This window comes from Onychostoma macrolepis, chromosome 19 (assembly GCF_012432095.1).
Source record: "Onychostoma macrolepis isolate SWU-2019 chromosome 19, ASM1243209v1, whole genome shotgun sequence".
Classification (NCBI taxonomy): domain Eukaryota; kingdom Metazoa; phylum Chordata; class Actinopteri; order Cypriniformes; family Cyprinidae; genus Onychostoma; species Onychostoma macrolepis.
The window spans coordinates 17,581,614-17,604,112 of record NC_081173.1 but is presented as its reverse complement, the minus strand read 5'-3'; the positions used below and the strand labels follow the sequence as shown (position 1 = coordinate 17,604,112).

The 22,499-nt window shown below is 36.0% G+C and overlaps 2 protein-coding genes across 4 annotated transcripts; one reads left to right on the top strand and one right to left on the bottom strand.

The window, feature by feature from the left end:
* Nucleotides 1-3,077: 3,077 nt before the first annotated feature.
* si:ch1073-513e17.1 (sialin) lies at nt 3,078-11,578 on the bottom strand. 2 transcript variants are annotated; one of them, XM_058754344.1, is made up of 12 exons: nt 11,402-11,578; nt 11,149-11,233; nt 10,247-10,405; nt 8,334-8,554; nt 7,939-8,172; nt 7,676-7,850; nt 6,471-6,589; nt 6,065-6,226; nt 5,849-5,981; nt 5,189-5,336; nt 4,405-4,495; nt 3,078-4,299 (listed from the first exon to the last, which is right to left on the bottom strand). In XM_058754344.1, the coding sequence occupies exons 3-12, from the start codon at nt 10,341-10,343 to the stop codon at nt 4,153-4,155; spliced, it is 1,527 nt and encodes a 508-aa protein (XP_058610327.1). In that variant the 5' UTR covers nt 10,344-10,405; nt 11,149-11,233; nt 11,402-11,578; the 3' UTR covers nt 3,078-4,152. The 2 variants fall into 2 exon arrangements, with proteins under 2 accessions (XP_058610327.1, XP_058610328.1); XM_058754345.1 differs by having other exon boundaries at nt 11,149-11,228.
* A 67-nt stretch (nt 11,579-11,645) lies between these two features.
* Nucleotides 11,646-17,559, top strand: ppt1 (palmitoyl-protein thioesterase 1 (ceroid-lipofuscinosis, neuronal 1, infantile)). 2 transcript variants are annotated; one of them, XM_058754346.1, is made up of 10 exons: nt 11,646-11,797; nt 12,127-12,284; nt 15,493-15,602; nt 15,687-15,814; nt 15,911-15,981; nt 16,410-16,512; nt 16,617-16,707; nt 16,791-16,889; nt 16,959-17,030; nt 17,159-17,559. In XM_058754346.1, exons 1-10 carry the CDS (start codon nt 11,778-11,780, stop codon nt 17,279-17,281), a joined length of 975 nt encoding a protein of 324 aa, XP_058610329.1. In that variant the 5' UTR covers nt 11,646-11,777; the 3' UTR covers nt 17,282-17,559. The 2 variants fall into 2 exon arrangements, with proteins under 2 accessions (XP_058610329.1, XP_058610330.1); XM_058754347.1 differs by having other exon boundaries at nt 11,657-11,797; nt 12,153-12,284; nt 17,159-17,558.
* The last annotated feature ends 4,940 nt before the right edge of the window (nt 17,560-22,499 follow it).

The window sequence follows — 22,499 nt, the reverse complement described above, 5'->3', positions numbered from 1 at the left end:
TCATCCAATTTTACGTTCATGCAGCTCAGAATTGCTGCAGTCGTAAAAGCAAAATGGGGACACAACAGACATAATATAATAAAAGTATTTGAAATAATAATACAAAAAATCATGAATATAACATAAAAAACATAATAGAGGCATACTGGTAACACACAACTCACTTCACATTCTCTTGTATAAACAATGATTACACAAAGAACAGTGATATGGATTGATTGGCTATTTGAATAAAATATACTCAGTCATAATTGAATTAACAGTGTACTGTTGTAATTGTCCTTGGTCGATGTCCTTCATGTAAGCAATGGTTTGCATAGTCAATAGACAATAAATAAAAAGATGAATTATGTACATTAAAATAATGAGACAACATGCAGGGCAGTACAGTATAAACTATTTTTTTCTAAATGCACCAGTTGTAATAAAGTGTGTGAAATTACAGGAGAACAATGGAATTAATACAATTTGTGTCCACAAAAAGAAGTCAACAACACATTGAACACTGCACATTATAATAATAAAAACATAAAAATAAATAAATTAAACAATCGCGATGTGCTCATGAAATTTCTATTAATGTAAAATATTTTTTTAACTTTAATTTTGCCATTTTGTTTCTGTACTGCTTTGTATACCAGACCTTGCAATAGCTGTCAGTATATAATTCTGAAATAAGAAATATTAAATATAAAATCAAAAAGTTTAAAATCAAAAAGTTCCAGGCAACTTGATGGTTGAGAAACAACTGATCTAAACAAAAAAGACTGAACAACTCTGATTACGTCAACCCAAACCTGCAGATCAAGCAAATAATCAAAAAACCCTTTTAAACGTCTCTTCAGTCATTATCATAGTCTTCTTTAACAGTAATACTAGAAATGGAAGTACATAGAATTATGCATTAAGCAACAAGTAATTTTAAAAAAGCTGGCACATGATTGTGCTATGTGAACTGCAGTGATTCCCACCTTTCTTTCTTATTTTGGTCACACACACACACACACACACACACACACACACACACACACACACACACAAAAGATGATTACTATTCACAGCACAGCTGTCTAAAGTCCCACCCCAACATACAAACACACCTCAGCATATCCTGCCCTGTTTCAAACCATTTGTCTTTTTGTATACTGTGCTGACTCTTGATCTAGTCTGGCCTGTTTACCAGGTTCATGTAGCAGCGCAATGCTAACAGGCTTAATATCTATTTGTCCAGATAAACAGCCATTTGATTTCTATCTCAGGCACTCAACAAGTGTGGGGGAGGGCATGGGGAATTTGTGCCACGAATCAACGTCAATGCCTGGCATGAGTTCACTGTTGAGTCATGCAATACAGAAGGAAAGGCCTGAACTTTTCCCTCAAGGCTCAAACACAGAGCAGGCCTCACTGCAAGATAGCTTTGTATTATGGTTTACTCTTGAAATTTGATATTGCAGCAATGCTGACATTTCGAATGATCATAAGTCAGTCTGGACCAAAATATCTGCTAAATGAATAGATGCAAATGTTATGTCAATGAAAAAGTATTTTAATGATAGCAATGCTGTGCACCTTCGGAGGTGCTAAAACTGTTTAAAAAATCCTTCAGACTTCTAGCTTTAAATCAGTTCTGAAATAGGCTACGTGACTTGACATTAATTTAAACAACTGTACTCTAGTTCTAAAATTAAAACACTAGTTAAACAACATAGCATTTAATAAAAGTCTTTTAAACCTAAAATGAAATAACTTAAAAAAGTAGTCATAAATATTAGATCAACCTAAAGGCTTTTTATAATTAAGAAAAAAACAAACTGAATTGCAGAAATCCTCCACCTCCCCCTCAAGGCAAGAAACTTCCACTTGCAAATCCACTCCATGCGTTGTGCATTTTTAAGGTGTAATGCAAATAGGTCAGGGGTCAGAGAAACAAAAATCTGCATGTGTGAGAACACCATGGGCTTGTCTCAGACCTTTGGTGAAAATGCAATTGTCCATGTATGAAAGGAAGCGATTCCTATTCAGTTCACAACTACTTAAAAATATGTTGCTTATAGTTAATATATTATATTATTATTATTATTATTTTAAAATCTCACCCATCTAAAGACCAACAGTTCATATATTACCTTAATGTTTCCTCGACTTTGTCTTTCAAGCAGGAAAGCAAAATAAGACACATCTACAATAATATTAAACAATATAACAGGGTATGGTAGGGCAAGATCAAGTTCATAGAGCAAATACTTTGCTCCTTTGAACAGCTAGTAAAACTGTAACACAAGAAAGGTTATTTTATTACTCTACCAGTATGTTTGTCCTCATGGTATGCCGGGCTGGACTAAAGATCGCTCATTTATTCACACACACACACACACACACACACACACACACACACACAAAAGATATGGAAAGGGTGTATTTACAATGTCGTGATAGGAAGGATTAAAGAGACCAACCTAAAATAATCAAAGATATTCGCTGTCTCATTGATAAAAATCGATATATTACATCAAAGTTAGCACTATCTTAATGACACAAAATGTTAAAATGCCCAGTAAGGTTACATGACAATCGTCAAGCTTACATCAGTGTCACACTGTAAATAAGCACGTGAGATCTTGCCGCATCCAGTCAAGTACATCCGGGTCATTTTCTCAACAATGCTGAGGTAAGTTGAAAGTGTTGGAGCTCATCTGCCATAGGCAGTGATATTGTTCATATATCTGGTATTATTGCCCCTTGACTGTTTTAGTTATCATAATACACAAATTTAAGATAAATAACATTTAAACATGCAGTACTATCTGATCTAAAATTTGAGAGGCATTCTAATAATTCAGCCATTTATCAACGATGTGCTGCGCCATCTGCCGACTGTTGTTGTGAGAAATCAAGTCCCCAAATGCCACAAGTTGACTGTAATGCCTCGTATATTATTTATACTGTATCCATTAAAATGATGGGGTTATTAACTATGTAATCGCTCATAGGAATACAAATGTTTGATTAATGATCTTTCATCCATATCGAAGAACACATAAGTGCTGACAAAACAGATGGAATATGACTGCACTGTAAAAACTTAAATTGTATTTATTGAGCATGATCAACATCATACATGAATATGACTTATTTAAAAAAAAATGGAATAGTAATACTGGGCAATTTTCAGCATTGAGATATTCATGCAATTAAAAAAAAAGTGCTGGCCATTGTGGCTCAATTAATGTATGACTACATAAACATTAAGTGAAACTTAATGTAAGAACTTCTTGAAAAAATAAAATTGTGCACAAGCTTACCAAACATGTAAAGAATTAAATTGCACTAGCTTAATGTAATCATCATAAAAATTTCAACTTGAAGAAAGACAAGTTTCAAAACAATAATGTACCATGTCTGGCAAATTCCAGTAAATATGAATGGACTATATCTGTCAGTAAATCTGTAACAAACCAAGTGGCCGAGTGCTGAACTGAATGACACAATTAATGGAGTACAGTTATTTCATTAACAAGTTTAAAATGACCTGAACAGCACTGGTCCCAAGAAGTAAGGTATTTTCATTATTAATGAATTAAAGTGCTTATTAACAAGTATTTTCAAATGTAATTAAATTTAGATAAAACCCCTAAATCTGTTCTGTTTCACTACTGTAATAAAAATTACACTTGATTGAAAGTTAGTATAAAGTCCAGAGTATATTTTTTAATTGAATGAGATTGAGAAATGGAATTACTCTGAATTCTCCATTCCACTGTATTATGATTAAGTCTGAATTGTTCAGCAATAAATAAATATTGCCAGACTAATACACTACATATTGTAAGGCACTTGTTGTAAGGCACAAATTTTCCCTTTTAAAACCCTGAGTAAAGTATTATTAATACTATCAGAGTCAAAAGTTTGGACATGCTACTTTTTTTTTTTTTTTATAATAGTAATCAAAACTATAAAATAACACATATACGAATTATGTATCTGGTCCATTTTTTAAAACAGTTATAAAATAGGCATATTTTATGCTCGTCTTTAGAATAACACTTTTTTTTTTTTTTTTGTCCAAACTTCTGTCTGATAGTACGTATTGAGTATAGGATAAAACTCAAAAGCAGAGTCCTCATATCCCTCTGAATTGGTCAACTGGAATGTTTAACTGTGTGTATCTGTGTCTGATTCCTCATCTGTCCTTGCCCAGCTCTGAATCTTTCCAGTGCCAAAGATCACGTAAAAGATGGCTCCAAAGGCGCTCACTCCTGCAGACAACCAGAACACGTGTCTCCATCCTGTAACTGAGTGCTGCTCGGAAAACAAAGGAAGGGAGAACATATAAAAATGTCAGCTTTAGTTGATGAATTCTTTTAAACTACTGCAGTGTTACACAAAGTAAAGAACACAGCTTACATCTTTGGTCAAGTAGCCCACTACAATTGGTGCAAGAACGCCAGGGATGGTGCCAAAAGTGTTTGTGATTCCTAGAAGTGTACCTGCGTACCTGGAAGAAAAGAGCAAAAAAGGAGATATAACCAGTGTTGGGGAAAGTTACTTTTAAAAGTAATGCATTACAGTATTGCGTTACTCCCTTAAAAAGTAACTAATTGTGTTACTTAGTTACTTTTTATGTAAAGTAATGTGTTACGTTACTTTTGCGTTACTTTTTAAATATGAGCAGGGCTTGATTGATTGTTTTTCATATAAAAAGTTATATGCGCACACAACGCGTCTGTACTTCCGATTTCTCCCAACATGGGGACAGGAGACTTGTCAGTCAATAAATGGGAAAACAAAGTAACTGGCGTTACTTTTTTGAAAAAGTAACTCAAATATTTTCTTGTAAATTAAAAAGTAATGCGTTACTTTACTAGTTACTTGGAAAAAAGTAATCTGATTACGTAACCCACGTTACTTGTAATACGTTACCCCCAACACTGGATATAACTATTGCAATAAAAGTGAAGCTTGTAAAGGTAACTTAATGGATAGACTGATGGACATGAGTTTTAGCACAGAGCTGTTCAGTTTGTTGTCCTATATAACCCGGATGAAGATTAACATTTCAAACGATATTTTAAATAAAAATTCAAAAACCCGTAAGAAATCCTTGTTGTATGAACAGCTCTATAGGGCCTACTTGAGCAGACCGATTAATTGTGACATATAAACCAGCCAGACAGTCTTGGTTTTGTACCGTGGAGCAATGTCAATCTGGTTAATGTAGACACCAGCAGCACTGAAACCCCCAAATGCACTGGACAAAGTGAGAAATGTCACAGCCAGCACACCGCTACAGCCCGTGAAGCCTACAGCAAACAGGAAAGCAGCAGGTAGAAACAGACCTATGGGACACAAAACATAAAAATATTAATAAAAACAATTAAACTGCAACACTTTAGTGTCACGTTGTCCTACAGAAATCATCCTAATATACTGATTTGTTGCTCAAAATCATTTCTTCTTATTGTCAATCTTGAGGACAGCTTTTGCTTATTCATATTTTTATTGAAACTGTGAAACACTTTCATTTAAAAGCCTGAGGAAAGTAAGACTGTTTCTTGAGCACCAAATCAGTATATTAGAATGATTTCTGAAGGATCACATTTCTGAAAACTGGAGTAATTGCTAATGAAAAATTACATTTTAAAATTGTAATAATGTTTCAATACATTACAAAATACAATATTTCAGTTTTTCTGATCAAGCCTTGATTAGCATAAGAGTGTTTTAAAAACATTTCAAATGTAACAATTCCAAATTTTTGACCACCTAGCATAACTATTCTATTTCCACACTTTATACAGGCACTCTGTCATCATAAATATCTTATTTATAAGATATTTATTATTCATACCAATAAAGGTAAAGATTTTCCGGACAGCTGTGACACTCAGGAGCTCCCTCTCCAGGAGGTTGTCTGCCAGCACACCTGAGCCCACTGAGAACACCCAGCCAGCCAGATATGGCAGAGCGGAGAGGAACGAATTCTGATTGACAAAACGAAATAAAATAGAGTGAGACACAGGATTTCAACCAGGCTGATTTAATCGAAATATCCAAATTGCCTCACCTGTCGCAAATCAAAGTGGAGCACAGTGTCCATGTAGGTAGGAAGTGAGGTGAGGAGAGTGTAATAAGACCAGTTAGAGCACATCTGTGGGATGATTATGGCCCAAAGAGGCACAGATAACATCATAGATAATATAGGCACTGACCAACCATGTGCCATCCCCTATAAACAGAGAAAATATCAAATCAATATAAATGCCCACAGATCTAAACCACAGATTAATTATGGAGAGGAAGGCATGCTGGAAATTCATGTTATTTGAGGATTCCTTTTAAATTCAATAACATATTCTAATACATGTTTACATATAGTTATTTATTTTTAGCATGGATGATTTACTTGATGAATAAAGAATGAGACCAACTGTATACATCATCAAAAATTCAAATATAAAATTAGTTCATACCTGTGAGCCTATTGAGTTAATTATGTAATATTTCTCTCTGTCACTAATTCTTGGGTGAGTTTGGGGATCATCTGACACAAAGATAAACCAAAACACTGCCCAGAGGCACCCGACACCACCTGGTGGTAAAAACACGTTAATGTATAAGATATGACGCTATTATATTACATTAAATATGAAGACAAGAGTAAAGACTGTTAAGTATTTTCATATATCATATGTGACCCTGGACCACAAAACCAGTCTTAAGTCGCTGGGGTATATTTGTAGCGATAGCCAACAATACATTGTATGGCTCAAAATTATAGATTTTTCTTTTATGCCAAAAATCATTAGTATATTAAGTAAAAATCATGTTCCATGAAGACATTTTGTAAATTTCCTACCGTAAATATATCCAAACTTATTTTTTGATTAGTAATATGCATTGCTAAGTACTTGAACAACTTTAAAGGCGATTTTCTCAATATTTTGTCCCATCCTAACAAACTATACATCAATGAAAGCTTTTCTTCAGCTTCCAGATGAAAACCCTTATTACTGGTTTTGTGGTCCAGGGTCACATATATAAAACAATTACTTTCAAGCATTTTGCTTGGAGTAGATGCTACACCAATACATTTAGTTACATATAATTTTCCAAATTTTTGGGTCAGTAAATTTTTTTTTTTTTTTAAGTTTTTGAAAGTCCCTTATGCTCTATATGCTTTATTTAATAAAAAAAATACAGTCAAATATTGTGAAATATTCTTACAATTTATTAATTAAATTGTATAATATGTAAAAATATAAATTAAATACTTTTTAAATTTTTGGTATTTTAATATATTTTAAAATATAATTTATGCCAAATATGAATTTTCAGCAGCAATTACTCCAGTCTTCAGTGTCATATAATCCTTCAGAAATCATTCCAATATTCAAAAGAAACATTTCTTATTATTATCAATGTTGAAAACAGTTGTGCTGCTTCATATGTTTGTGGAAATAGTCCTAAATCTTTTCAGGATTCTTTGATGAATAGAAAGTTCAAAAGAACAGCATTTATGTATTATAAATGTCTTTACTGGCACTTTTGATCAAGTTCTGAATATAGGCATAATTAAACTATTAATTTCTTTCAAAACAAACAGACAAAAACCTTACTGACCCCAAACTATTATGTATATAAATGCATCCATAAATTAAATGTCATTTTCCCTCACCACAGGAGTAGAAGACTGCTGGCCACCCCAGACTATGGCAGATGAAGCCAGTGAGAGGAAGAGCCACAAAGGCACCAAAACTAGAGCCTGCACCTGAGAACGTCATCAGACGAGCCCTCTCCAATGGAGGAGACCAGCGGGCCCACATCGCCATCATGGCAGGAAAAGTCACACCCTAGACAAAAAAAAAAAAAAGACTGATTTATTTTATCTATTTGAGAATCATTGTGGAGTTTTTTTGGCAATTACAAACACCCCCTAACCTCCCCAAATCCCTCCAGTGCACGCAAGGCAAACAGCCACTTGGCTCCAAGCTGTGCTGACAGTGGAGTGAGGAGAGTGAGGACGGCTGTTCCAAGCACACCACCACCAAGGAACAGGCTTCCTCCAAAGCGACCTGATAGGTAGCCTCCCGGGATCTGAGTAAACAGGTATCCAAAAAAGAAAGCACCGAGCAGCATTCCCTGCGTCTCGGGATTCCATGGGTATCTTGGAATCTAGGAAAAGAAAATGAAATAGAACAAGAACCAAGTATTATATATATATATATTTATATATATATTTATATATATAAGTATTATAAGTTATAAAATTACATGACATATGAGGAGACCCACCAGGTTTGGTGCATGAAATGCTGCATGCGGTTTAGTCTTACCCCATCTGGCTGTTCTGAACTTTGGCTGTTGTTGTCAAATGTATGGGTGGGTACTGGACACTCGTTTGATATATTGCTATTGGATGATGACTGGTCATTGGTTCCATTAACCATAGCAACCATGGCAACACTGAGATTTACACGAAGACCATAGACCACAGCAAAGCCAAAGAACATCATAGCAGCCAGATTGCATCGTGCAGAGCAGCATTTGGGAGGCACTGTCACACATACAAACATATTCTGAAATTTTAAATAGTTACATATATTCAAAAAACTGGTAAAGATTATAGTCACTTAGCACACTACCCTTCAAAAGTTTAAGGTGCACTAGATTTTTTGTCTTTTTGAAAGAAATTAATACTCTTATTCAATGAGGGCACATTAAATCCTGAAAAAATTTATCACATTTCCACAAAAATGTTAAGCAGCACAACTGTTTCCAACATTGTTAAAACAACATATCAGAAGAAAATATAAATAAATTACATTTTTTTTAATTTATTTATTTTTTTATTATTATTATTAAAGAATAGGAATATCAACAGAACTTGGCAAACAGTTGGCTGGTCACCTTTGCATCTTTACATAGATCTTATTAACAGAAACATACAGAAGTCAAATTACAGAACATAAAGACATAGACACAATCCATTTTTCCCAGTATTGAAGATATGTGTTCATCCGTAATTTTAATGTGAAAGTGATTCTTTCCATATTTTGTACACTGGTTACAATGTCCAACCATTCAGACCTTGTTGGAGGTTCAGACTGGAGCCACTTTCGTGTTACAGCTTTCTTGCTGGTTGCTAACAATATCTTTAATAAGTACTTGTCTCTCACCATCAAATGAGCTGGCAAGTTACCCAAATAAATTGTAGAAAAAGAATAATCAATTGCATCATCAAAAATATTGTGTATTACTTGTGTTACCTCCTGCCAGTATGGCTGAATGGTTGGGCAGCTCCAAAATACATGAAAGTGATCTGCTAGTTGTTCCCCACATTTCCTCCAGCACAAACCACTACCCGTCTGACCATTCTGAGTAAATTTTAACTTGGGGGTTATAAAGTATCTAATAAGGTTCTTCCAGCAGAATTCTCTCCACATACCAGAACTAGTAGAAGTAGCCTGAACAGAACAGATATTCAACCACTCTTCTTCTGAAATAGCAAGACTGGCTTCTCTCTCCCATTTTAACCTAACCTCCCTAGTTGAGTGTTCTTTATTGGATTGAATAGATAAATAAAGTTTTGAGACAAGTTTCTTATTATCCTTATTTTTATAGACATCAATAAATAAATCTACTAAATTGGGGTCATGCTTCTCCAAATATCTTATTTCACTGTTGAAGTAAGTCCTGGTTTGCAGATATCTAAAAAAATCACATTTTTCCAGACCATACTTATCAGAGATCTCCTGATAACTATCTAATTCTCCCTTTGAGGAAATTGAACTAAAAGTAGTGATGCCAAGTCTATACCAAGATTGAAACGTCCCATCAGACTTTGCTGGTTTAAAGTCAGGGTCAAAGGTGACCCATCTCAGTAGTCTTGACTGTCTTTCAAATAAAGGTGATTTACATTCTTTAAACCAGATTCTGAACGGAACTTTAGTCCATTGATTTAAACTATTAAAATACTGTTTATACAAAGTTTTGCTACGAAATAAATTACATTTTAAAATATATTAAACTAGAAAACATTTGTTTTAAATAGTAATAATATTTTGCTGTATTTTGATCATTGGTGAGTTGATTTGGTAAGGGGTTTCTTTCAATAACAAACAAAAAAACAAATCTTATCAACCCCAAACTTTTGAATGGTAGCATATGTGTGACGAGACCTATTTAATGCACAAAACAAACCACCACATTTCATGCAGACTGCAGGAGGATCAAACTGCAGACCAACCTGTGATTTTTTCCACTTCCTTCTCTAGAAGTGGTGCAGTGTCGCTGTCCTGGTCGTCCGTGGTCGAGTTAATGGAGTAACCGTCTTGTAGTGCCATGATTGCAAAGGTGTAAGTTTTGGACTGTACTTGAGTTAGTTTAAGTATGACATCCACAAATACTGAAACACAAACAAGACATTTCAGAAAATCCATTAGCTTCACTCAATCTGAGGCGCCGTTTCATCAAAAACTAATCAACAATCGTGGGATCAATGCTGTATTTATTCATTTTTCATAAATTGCCGTTTAGTTCTCCTTATCAGTGCTTGACATCAGCAGTCCGTTTTCTGTTAGTCTTCCTCTTCTGTTTGGACCATCCATCATGCCAAATACCAATTTTCCTCATCATTCATTATGCAAATGTGTCTGTTTCAGCTTTTACTGAATAATGTTCTGCAAAGATTTTTTTTCAGATCTTTTCTATGGCCTTTAATATAATTTATTGCTATTCAGATGTTATATTGCACGACTACTCCTTATATTTTGGCATAAATCAGAAAGCTCCTCATTTGAAAGCTGTAATATGTTTTGACTATTTCGTGTTTAAATGTTTTTTGGTAAATAAATAAAAAGAAAAAAACTATGACACTCACTCACTCACTCAGAGGTTGATCTACTGGGAAGCCTAAACCTCTTGTATTACCTTACTGAAAATGTCCAAGCACATGACAATGTAAAATACCTTATCATGTAGGTTTTAAATTCCCATTTTCTCTAGTGTAGCACATGACAGTTTCTGAACATAACATCTGACTATTGAACAGCACAAAGGTTAACAGAACAGATCAGCTGACATCCGCCACAACATCCAACATCTTTATGTCAGGAGCATCAGTGAAACAGATGACATTCTTTGTCTCACCTGAATCCTGGAGAAAATCAAGATGCAATTCAGTTCTTTTACCCTTCAAGAGCTAGTTTTGGGTCCCTCTATTGCCTTTTCTAGACTTAGCATATGAAATGAAATGTAAAAAAAGTGAGAAAAACGTCAGTTTAATGTAAAAACATGATACAAAGGTTTGTATTTTAATTTATATGTTACGTTATATACACAAATAATGTTATTTATACAAATACAGAATTTGACATATGGTGCGATTTTTATTTATTCTTACCATTAACATGCTTCCTAAACAGATGTAAGACTCAGTCGCTGGATGCTTTAGAAGAAAAAAAAGATCCGTTTTCGACCCCTCCATAGCCGTACAAACCGTTTTAATTACTTCTATAAGTGCAAAATGTTCAATACACCAGCAACATCAATGCCGACACGGCTTCACAATAATGTTGCATTTCAGGAAAGCCATAGTTCCTGTTGATCACATGACATTTTGAGACTTCCTGCTCTGTAAAGCTAGCATCACAATCTAAACACTCTGGACCGACTGACTGTATAAGACAGGTGTAATGTAATGACATATAAGTCTAATATTTGCAGCCATAAACGCATTTGTTTGACAAGAGCGGTGTTTTCGTCTGTCATGTGATTGAATGAACAGAAAGTTATCGCAGTAAGTACACAATGGCTGTAACTGAAAATATGTGTACGTTTAAACATGTATTAACATGTTTATAGCTTTTCTTAGCGTAGCATTATCAAGGCTCCCGGTTGTATAATCGCAAATATTACAAAGGGAAACGATTTTGAAGGCCATTGCTCGTTAAGTTGCTATGAAATTGTCTTTGCTTTAGATGTGTTTGTGTACCGTGAGAAAATGCTTTTGACATTTTAAAAGTGTGTGTCGCAGAAAGCCCACTCAATTAATTGTGGATGACAGCTTCACTTATTCACTTCCTTATTTCAGTGCTTTCCCTTCCTGTAAGTGTTTTCTGTTAACAGGGATGTAAATGTGTTCACATCTTCAGGCTCGGATTCAAGTATGGGTTTATCCGCGGCTCCTCGCCTCTTCGCTGTGTCTGGGTGTCTGTTGTTGCTGTGTGGCTCATCGTGGGGAAAATTTAATGCCACAGTCCCTCTGGTGATATGGCACGGCATGGGTGAGACACACATCCGCACTTGATCAAATAAATAATAGGTCTGAGTCATTAAATAATGTCAATCATTAGGGTAATATACAGTGGTCACGTCACAAAAAGGCTTTTGTGTATACAGTGGCTTTAGCAACAAAAAACTGACACTAAGGTTTTGCATACATTAGCTTTCAAATTTTTTCATATTGCACACACACATACAGGTGCATGTCAATAAATTAGAATGTCGTGGAAAAGTTCATTTATTTCAGTAATTCAACTCAAACTGTGAAACTCGTGTATTAAATAAATTCAATGCACACAGACTGAAGTAGTTTAAGTATTTGGTTCTTTTAATTGTGATGATTTTGGCTCACATTTAACAAAAACCCACCAATTCACTATCTCAACAAATTATAATACTTCATAAGACCAATACAAAAAACATTTTTAGTGAATTGTTGGCCTTCTGGAAAGTATGTTCATTTACTGTATATGTACTCAATACTTGGTAGGGGCTCCATTTGCTTCAATTACTGCCTCAATTCGGCGTGGCATGGAGGGGATCAGTTTGTGGCACTGCTGAGGTGGTATGGAAGCCCAGGTTTCTTTGACAGTGGCCTTCAGCTCATCTGCATTTTTTGGCCTCTTGTTTCTCATTTTCCTCTTGACAATACCCCATAGATTCTCTATGGGGTTCAGGTCTGGTGAGTTTGCTGGCCAATCAAGCACACCAACACCATGGTCATTTAACCAACTTTTGGTGCTTCTGGCAGTGTGGGCAGGTGCCAAATCCTGCTGGAAAATGAAATCAGCATCTTTAAAAAGCTGGTCAGCAGAAGGAAGCATGAAGTGCTCCAAAATTTCTTGGTAAACGGGTGCAAGTCAAGTTGCGCTTTGTCTTTCCGCTACATGCGGGGGCATACAGTGGAACGAAATGTCGTGCCTCACAGGACATACTACATAAATACAGACATACAGCAATGAAGTAAAACAATATAAACCTATACACAACTATCCTACTGATAGATTTTGACTATAAATATACTATATATAAAATGTTTGTTTTTACCTATACATAAACTAAAAAATACAAACTATACGAGTGCTTCAGATAAATACTGTACATGTGCGAAGAGAAACATTGTGAGTCAGCAGCTGGCTGGGGAACAGTGCAGGATGATTTGTAGTACAGGAGCATGTACATATATTACAGAGTCTTTTTGTGGGATTTTTATACACACAGCAGTGTGTGTGAAAAGTGACTAGTGCGCAATAGAGGAGAGTGTGCTACTACAGGTGGTTTGTACAGGCCCACTCACCTGTGTGTAGCACACTTCGATTGCACAAAAAAAGTTCCATAAGTTTCAGATGGTCCATGTTACAGGAGGTAGGGGGTTTGTATGGGGGTTCAGAGAGTGGCGGGGTGATTTGAGTTCAGGGCTCTCACAGCCTGGGGGAAAAAGCTGTTGAGCAGTCTGGCAGAGCGGGCTCTGATGCTCCAGTACCGTCTTCCTGATGGTAGAAGCTGGAAGAGACTGTGGGAGGGATGTGTGGAGTCCTTCACGATACTGTGCAGTGACTTTGGTTTTCAAAAAAACACAATGGACCAACACCAGCAGATGACCCCAAATCATAGACTGTGGAAACTTAACACTGGACTTCAAGCAACTTGGGTTATGAGCTTCTCCACCCTTCCTCCAGACTCTAGGACCTTGGTTTCCAAATGAAATACAAAACTTGCTCTCATCTGAAAAGAGGACTTTGGACCACTGGGCAACAGTCCAGTTCTTCTTCTCTTTAGCCCAGGTAAGACGCCTCTGACGTTGTCTGTGGTTCAGGAGTGGCTTAACAAGAGGAATACGAGAGGAATGTAGACAAATTCCTTGACACGTCTGTGTGTGGTGGCTCTTGATGCCTTGACCCCAGCCTCAGTCCATTCCTTGTGAAGTTCACCCAAATTCTTGAATGGATTTTGCTTGACAATCCTCATAAGGCTGCGGTTCTCTCGGTTGGTTGTGCATCTTTTTCTTCCACACTTTTTCCTTCCACTCAACTTTCTGTTAACATGCTTGGATACAGCACTCTGTGAACAGCCAGCTTCTTTGGCAATGAATGTTTGTGGCTTACCCTCCTTGTGAAGGGTGTCAATTATTGTCTTCTGGACAACTGTCAGATCAGCAGTCTTCCCCATGATTGTGTAGCCAAGTGAACCAAACTGAGAGACCATTTTGAAGTCTCAGGAAACCTTTGCAGGTGTTTTGAGTTGATTAGCTGATTGGCATGTCATCATATTCTGATTTGTTGAGATAGTGAATTGGTGGGTTTTTGTTAAATGTGAGCCAAAATCATCACAATTAAAAGAACCAAAGACTTAAACTACTTCAGTCTGTGTGCATTGAATTTATTTAATACACGAGTTTCACAATTTGAGTTGAATTACTGAAATAAATGAACTTTTCCACGACATTCTAATTTATTGAGATGCACCTGTACACTAACCATCAAAAGTTTGGGGTCAGTTTTTTTTTTTTTTTTTTTCAATAAATTAATACTTTCATTTAGCAAAGATGAAATTAAATTAATCAAAATTGATAGTAAAGACATTTATAATGTTACCTAATATTTCTATTCGAAATAAACACTGTTCTTTTGAACTTTATATTAAATGCTCAAATAGCAATAATATCAAATAATCGTGTACAAATGTATCACAGTTTCCTCAAAATATTAAGAAATTATGTTTACATTTATAAGGCTGGAGACTGGATATTTTTATGTAAATTTTTTCAGGATTATTTAAAAAAAAAAAAAATTTAATGCAGCCTTTCTGAATATAAGTATTAATATCTTTCAAAAAGAAAAACCTGACCCTAAACTTGTGAATGGTAGTGTATTAAGTGACTTTAATCATTACAAGTCTTTTTATAATTGTTTGACATTTCATTTGTTTGTACTCCTCATTATTAATACACAATTCCATACAGTAAAATAGCTCCTAATTGTTTCATTTAATCTAACATTTTGTCAGTAGGGGTTATCATGATCTTCTGCAATACACATCTGCTTATTATTTATAATAATAACATAAAATTGTCTGTCTAATAAACACCTTGTAGTGCCATGACCTATGAAAACATGTTTACCAGATTAACAGAAACACACATACTGAGTTTACCATAAAGATAATTAGATCATTGCTAATTATCATTGTTATTTGTTCACCTTTTTGTAGGAGACAGTTGTTGCAATCCACTGAGCATGGGTGCAATAAAGAAGATGGTGGAAGAGGAAGTCCCAGGAATATATGTGCTTTCCCTGATGATCGGCAAGACTATCGTACAGGTAAAGCAGGTCCACATCCTCCTTCTCATTCCTGTTTTTGTTTCAAATAAAAAGATTTAGTTTCTTTCTTTCTTTTTTTAACAGGACACTGAAAATGGCTTCTTCATGGATGTTAATGAGCAGGTGTCTTTTGTATGTGATCAGCTGTCTCAGGACCCTAAACTGAAGGGAGGCTACAATGCAATGGGCTTCTCCCAGGGGTCACAGTTTCTGTAAGTGGTTATTTATTCAAACCAGTCTGTGAAAGGGATTGTCAGAAGTCCTATCCATGTTGTTTTACCTTTCTATCTTGTTTAATGTTTCGTAAGGCGGGCAGTTGCACAGCGCTGTCCAGATCCCCCAATGAAGAACCTCGTCTCAGTTGGTGGGCAGCATCAAGGTAATATGACAGATGTGCTCTGCTGACTCTTTGGTTGATGTACTTGCTAAAAACAGCAGTACATTTGTTCCTGAAAGTGGTTAGCACCGTGGTACAACAACCCTGTTTTGATTTCACAAGTTATGTTGCTTCAGGAAATGCAACCATTTTGAATTACTGAGTAAAAATAAAATTTACTTGGAAATAGGTTATAACATTTGCAGACAGTCACATTACAGCATGTAAAATTAGATATAAGCTACCATTTGGCAAGATTAGTGAAAATAATATTAATTAATAAATATTAATAAAATTTTTATAAATTAATAATTGTTTTTATTCAGCGACTAAAACCACATGATTCAAACATATCTTTTTTAACATGCTTTTTTTTTTTGTCAGACATGTGATTCTCTCTTCCTCCTTTTTTTTTTTTGGGGAAATCACAGGAGTGTTTGGTCTTCCACGATGCCCTGGTGAAAGCTCTCATATCTGTGACTGGATTCGCAAGATGTTAAACTCAGGAGCCTACACTGATTTAGTTCAAAAACAGTGCGTGCACGATTGCTTTTGGCTTCTCAACAGACCATTTTATGATTTCAGAAACACATCTGAACATTCACTAGTCAAGCAAATTGATTGTCATTTGATTTTAGCTTGGTGCAGGCACAATACTGGCACGATCCCCTCAATGATGACTTGTATAAAAAGCACAGCCTCTTTCTTGCTGACATCAATCAGGAGCGGGTAAGTTACAGGATAAGGGAGAAATTATTATTAAAAATAGATATGTTTGTGCATGTGGTGTAAATGAATGTTATTTCTGTCAGGTGGTGAATGAGACCTACAAGAAAAATCTCATGTCTCTGAATAAGTTTGTCATGGTTAAGTTCCTGCAGGACACTATGGTGGATCCTGTGGATTCTGAGGTACATCAATCTCTCTTTTATTGAATTAGAAGAGGACTGAACTATTACTAATTGAATTGTCTTTGTCAGTGGTTTGGCTTCTATAAACCTGGTCAAGCTAAAGAGCTGGAAACACTGCAGGAAAGTGCTATTTATACAGAGGTAAACTGAAGCTTGTTGGCTTTTTTCCTCTTCTGTATTATCCACATTTAACCCACCAACCTACAGAAAGAGTGCTGTTTTCTTTTTAAATACTTAGAGATTTATCTACCTTTATTTTGTTTGGCCAGGATCACCTGGGTTTGGCAGAGATGGATTCTGCAGGGAAGCTTGTGTTCCTCGCCACTGATGGAGATCACCTGCAGTTCACCCGAGAGTGGTTTAATGACAATTTACTTCCCTACCTACGCTAAATACAGTAACAGGCTTATTCCTAATGAGGGAGTTTACACACACACACAGTCCAGTGTCTGCTGACTTTAGCATGCTCCTAACTACTGCCTTTGAGACTTATACAATGTCTTATATACAGAAATGAAGCCAGTCTTGCTTGTTTTATTGCACTGATCTGATTTTTATTTGATTGATTTAATCAGAAAAAACATCCTTATTACACTCCATATTTTAATTTGTTGTAATTTTGTACTTTTTTTTTTCCAGTTCATTTTTGTTAGAGAATAAAACTTTGAATCTTACAAACCCTGTGGCCTATGTGGTATTTATTTATGAATCACATAAAGTCGTGGCCTAATGGTTAGAGAGTCGGACTCGTAATCCAAAGGTTGCGAGTTCGAGTCTCGGGCCGGCAGGAATTGTAGGTGGGGGGAGTGAATGTCCAGCGCTCTCTCCACCCTCAATACCACGACTGAGGTGCCCTTGAGCAAGGCACTGAACCCCCAACTGCTCCCCGGGCGCCGCAGCATAAATGGCTGCCCACTGCTCCGGGTGTGTGTTCACAGTGTGTGTGTGTGTGTTCACTGCTGTGTGTGTGCACGTTGGATGGGTTAAATGCAGAGCACAAATTCCGAGTATGGAGTACGGGGTTGAGACTAGGGTAACGGAGTTGAAGATGGAAATGGGGTTGAAGAGACGAATACAGTTTAACATATTAATAGTTGTTTTTTTCCTCAAATTCACTGTAAGATTTTCTATAAACACTGTATTTCATTATGTGACCAAGAAAGACAACAGATATGAATTGCAACTGAACTGAGTTTTATTAACCAGACTGAAGGAAAAACAACAATAACATAGAATACATTATAACATTATAAACTGACTGAATAGGTCATCAAAATAAAATATATAACTTGTGTGGCTGCTTCGTGGCATTCAATATCTGGCCCACACCTCTTTCAAGATCTCCACATGGAGAAGCACATAAAGCACACAGGCTCTGGTTTTCCACCAACATACAACACCCCTGTACAGTGCATCCGGAATGTATTCACAGTGCATCACTTTTTCCACATTTTGTTATGTTACAGCCTTATTCCAAAATGGATTAAATTAATTATTTTCCAAAAAAATCTAAAAACAATACCCCATAATGACAATGTGAAAGAAGTTTGTTTGAAGTCTTTGCTAATTTATTAAAAATAAAAAACGAGAAAAAAAAAAATCACATGTACATAAGTATTCACAGCCTTTGCCATGACACTCAAAATTGAGCTCAGGTGCATCCTGTTTCCACTGATCATCCGTCCGATTGGACATGATTTGGAAAGGCAAACACCTGTCTATATAAGGTCCTTCAGGTAACACTGCATCTCAGAGCACAAACCAAGCCATGAAGTCCAAGGAATTGTCTGTAGACCTCTGAGACAGGATAGTATTGATATGGGGAAGGGTACAGAAAAATTTCTGCAGCATTGAAGCATGTAGTCTCTGTTACCCTTAATGGAAGAAGTTTGAAACAACCTGGGGTGCGTTTCCCAAAAGCATCGTTAGCTAACTATGGTTGTTAGTTCCATTGAACTCTATTGGTAACAATGTAACTTGCGACCATAGTTTTTGGGAAACGCACCCCAGGACTTTTCCTAGAGCTGGCCAAACTGAGAAAGTGATGAAGAAGGCCCTTGGATAGACTGGTGACCAAGAACCTGATCATCCTCCACCTCCATGATCATACGTGGAGATAAGAGAAACCTAGAGAAGGACAAACATCACTGCAACACTCCACCAAACTGGGCTTTGACAATGTGGCAAGACTCAAACTTCTTTTGGCATTTGCGAAAAAGCACCTAAAGAACCCTCAGATTATGAAGAGCAAGATTCTCTTGTCTGATAAACCTCAATTTCAAGCATCGTGTTTGAAGGAAAGCAGCTCTGCTCATCACCTGCAAAGTACCATCCCAAAAGTAAAGATGGCTGGTAGCAGCCTCATGCTGTGGGGCTGTTTTTCAGCGGCAGGGACTGAGGAACTCTTCAGAGTAGAAAAAAAGCTCAGTGCACCAAAATAATGAGATGGCATTAATGGTAATGATTCAGAATCTCAGACTGGGCAGAAGGTTCACCTTCCAACAGGACAACAACCCTAAACACACAGCCAAGATAACAAAGGAGTGGCTACGGGACAACTCTGTGAATGTCCTTGAGTGGCCCAGCCAGAGCCCAGACTTGAACCCGACTGAACAACTCTGGAGAGATCTGAAAACCGACGCTCCACATCCAACCTGATGGAGCTTGAGAGGTCTTGCAAAGGAGAAAGGGAGAAACCTTCCAAAAATAGATGTGCCAAGCTTTTAGCATCATACTCAAAAAGACTTGAGGCTGTAATTGCTGCCAAAGGTGCATCAACAGAGTATTGAGCAAAGGCTGTGAATACTTCTGTATATGTGGTTTTTTTTCCGATGACGTTGTCATTATGGGGTACGCATGTGGTACAAGACTCTTGATCAAATATAATAATTCATTTAAATGACTGGATAATTTCAGAACAAAAGTGTTGAAAACACAACCCCATCACAATCTCACAACCCCGTTATGATCAAATAAGTAATGGGGTTGAGTGTGACGGAGTTATTTTTTGTTTTGCTCAAAATAGCCCCTGCCCTAAATGTAGTGAATAACAGGAGAGCACATGGCATGCATGATATTAAGAAATCATGTACATTGTTAAAATAACAAAGATCATTTTCATAAGTAATAGTTTTCTATCGTTATTTGATGTAACAGGGTTGAGTCGTTAAGCTTGACAATCACAATATCACAATGTTAATAAGTAATATTTATAAAAGAAGGTGGTAACTCGCCTATGTCTGCTCACAATGTTGTTCAGAAGAGTTATATGATGTCACTTTCTATTAATGATGTCACATAAGGATCAGTTCGTTATTTTTATGGAGGGACAATGATTTGTGTAACGGGGTTGAGGGGTTACTGAGGTACGGAACTAAATAATATGATTTGAATGAATAATCATGAATTTACTTAGAAAAAAAACATTACCAGCAAAAAAGCACAGATAGATATTTATGAGAATAGCAAAATGTATGGACTTTTTTCTAATTTTATTATTCATATCCCAAATACACTTTCATAGAAGGCCATGAGGGACATGACAAAATAGGTGGTGTCAACTGAAAAAAACAAGATCATTTCTAATACATAGATCAAATGTATGTCATGTTTTTAAACCTTATTAAAGGAGATATTTCAATTAATACTTTAAGATTTTAAAAACAGATTTTGGTGACCCAATAGCAGTGTTGGGCAGTAACTAGTTACTAGTAATTTAGTTACTGTAATAATGTTACTTTTTGCAGTAACTAGTAGTGTAACTAATTACTAATAAGATTTCAGTAATAATATTACAGTTAGTTTTCATAAGATAGCTTAGTTACTTAGTTACTTTTGATGCCTCAACCACGCTGATTTAAAATCTAACAATCAAATAATTCCTAGATTTATTTTTTCATGATTTTGATGACTCGCACATGCATGGGAAAAGCTTACATTCAGCAGATAGAAATATAGCATTATATTGATTTTGTCAGGAAAAAAAGATCTGTTGTGTAAGTTGTGGCTTTACTTTACTCTGATCAGCATGTGGTACATTATATTAATATAATTTAAAATATTTTTGGAAAATTAAACAGTTTCTTACAAACTCATGTGATTTGATAAAATACATAACGAAATTTAAACGTATATGGGTAACGGAAAAATTACTTCAAGCTACACATGACAATTAATATACAACACTTCTACTTGAATGCCACTATCAATCACTATTGAGTGTTTGTAATAACTTCTGACTGCGATCCAATGTGGATTTTGGTCAAATGATGAGGCAGAAATATGTTGTTAGTAATATTCTAGAAGAATTTTATCTGGAAGATACACAGTTACAACTTCTGCGGGGCGTGAAGAAAAAAGTAATAGTAGTGTAACTAATTACTGTTGCCAGAATAAGTAAAGTGACAAAATTCCTTTTGAAAGGAGTAACTAGTAATGAGTAATATATTACATTCTTTGAGTAACTAGCCCAACACTGCCCAATAGATAAAATACACTTAAAAAGGTCAGAGGGACTCAAATCGTACCGGTTTCGTGGAATAACGTGGATTACGTTTCGTGGATTTGTTTGCCTCTCAGTGCCCACATACTGAATTTTGATACAGCTAAATTCTCAATAAAACTGTTTTCATTAATATATTTGACTCTTTCTGTTGTCAGACAACGGAATGAATATGAAATAATGACTGAAACGTGACCCCTTAAAACATAACCAGCTCTCCTTTCCAAGACGTTAATCTGCACAAAAATCCTGATAATCCGAGCTGTCGTCTGATGAAATCAAATACACATAAGATAACGACAATAGCTGTGCTGTGATTTCGGCTATACTTGCATGTAAAATTAGAGAAGCATCATAATATCTGTGTTTAACTGAAAGCACTGCTCCTCTCCGCCGCTCGCTGAACAGAGCAGACGCACAGAGAGAGAAAGGTCTCAGGAACTAAATAAGGTTCGGGCAAACACTAAGGTTTGTCGCTAGGCGCCTTATTTGAAGGGGTCCCTAAAGGAGTCTGCGAAGTCGCTAAATTGGCAACACTGTGCTACTCCATTTCTCCAACTAGGGTCTAGGCCACGGGTCAAACAGAGAATGCGTGCTGCGTTAATAAAGTTAGTGCCGTTAAAATGAATTTGCGTTAACTTTGACAGCACTAATTAAAATGCATCAAATTTAAACATACTTTGCAAAACAAATATTTGTAAACTGGTGCTATAGCTTGAGCCAGACAGAGCAAAGTTTCTGATAACAGGATATATTTTGCTCCAGGTGTAGACATAAGTATTTATGTTAGTATTTTTCATAAGTTTGGGGTCTTGAAGATTTTTGAAAGAAGTCTCTTATGCTCACTAAGGCTAAATTTATTTGATCCAGACATACTTCACCGTTTTTCTTTACCATCATTTTGAATAATGAAATGCATCCTTGCTGAATACAAAAAACAGCTGTGTATGTCTTATAAATGCTCATTCTAGGTTCTGTTGTTTGTTTTAATAATGCTCTGCTCCACATCAGCTTTCTGGAAATCTTAAACTATAAAATGCAAGATGCTGGACTCTTGCAACAAAATGCATCTGCCAACTATATGTAATAAAGCACATCAAAGACAGAAA

Excerpts from the sequence above, each read along its gene's own strand:
- ppt1 (XM_058754346.1), top strand. The coding sequence starts at position 11,778 with ATGAACAGAAAGTTATCGCA. Across the intron at positions 11,798-12,126 it reads ATGAACAGAAAGTTATCGCA|GGATGTAAATGTGTTCACAT; the intron begins GTAAGTACACAA and ends TTCTGTTAACAG. Across the intron at positions 16,513-16,616 it reads ACTGATTTAGTTCAAAAACA|CTTGGTGCAGGCACAATACT; the intron begins GTGCGTGCACGA and ends ATTTGATTTTAG.
- si:ch1073-513e17.1 (XM_058754344.1), bottom strand. The coding sequence starts at position 10,343 with ATGGCACTACAAGACGGTTACTCCATTAACTCGACCACGGACGACCAG. Across the intron at positions 8,555-10,246 it reads GGAAGTGGAAAAAATCACAG|TGCCTCCCAAATGCTGCTCT; the intron begins GTTGGTCTGCAG and ends TATGTGTGACAG. Across the intron at positions 6,590-7,675 it reads AGCAGTCTTCTACTCCTGTG|GTGGTGTCGGGTGCCTCTGG; the intron begins GTGAGGGAAAAT and ends TTTTACCACCAG.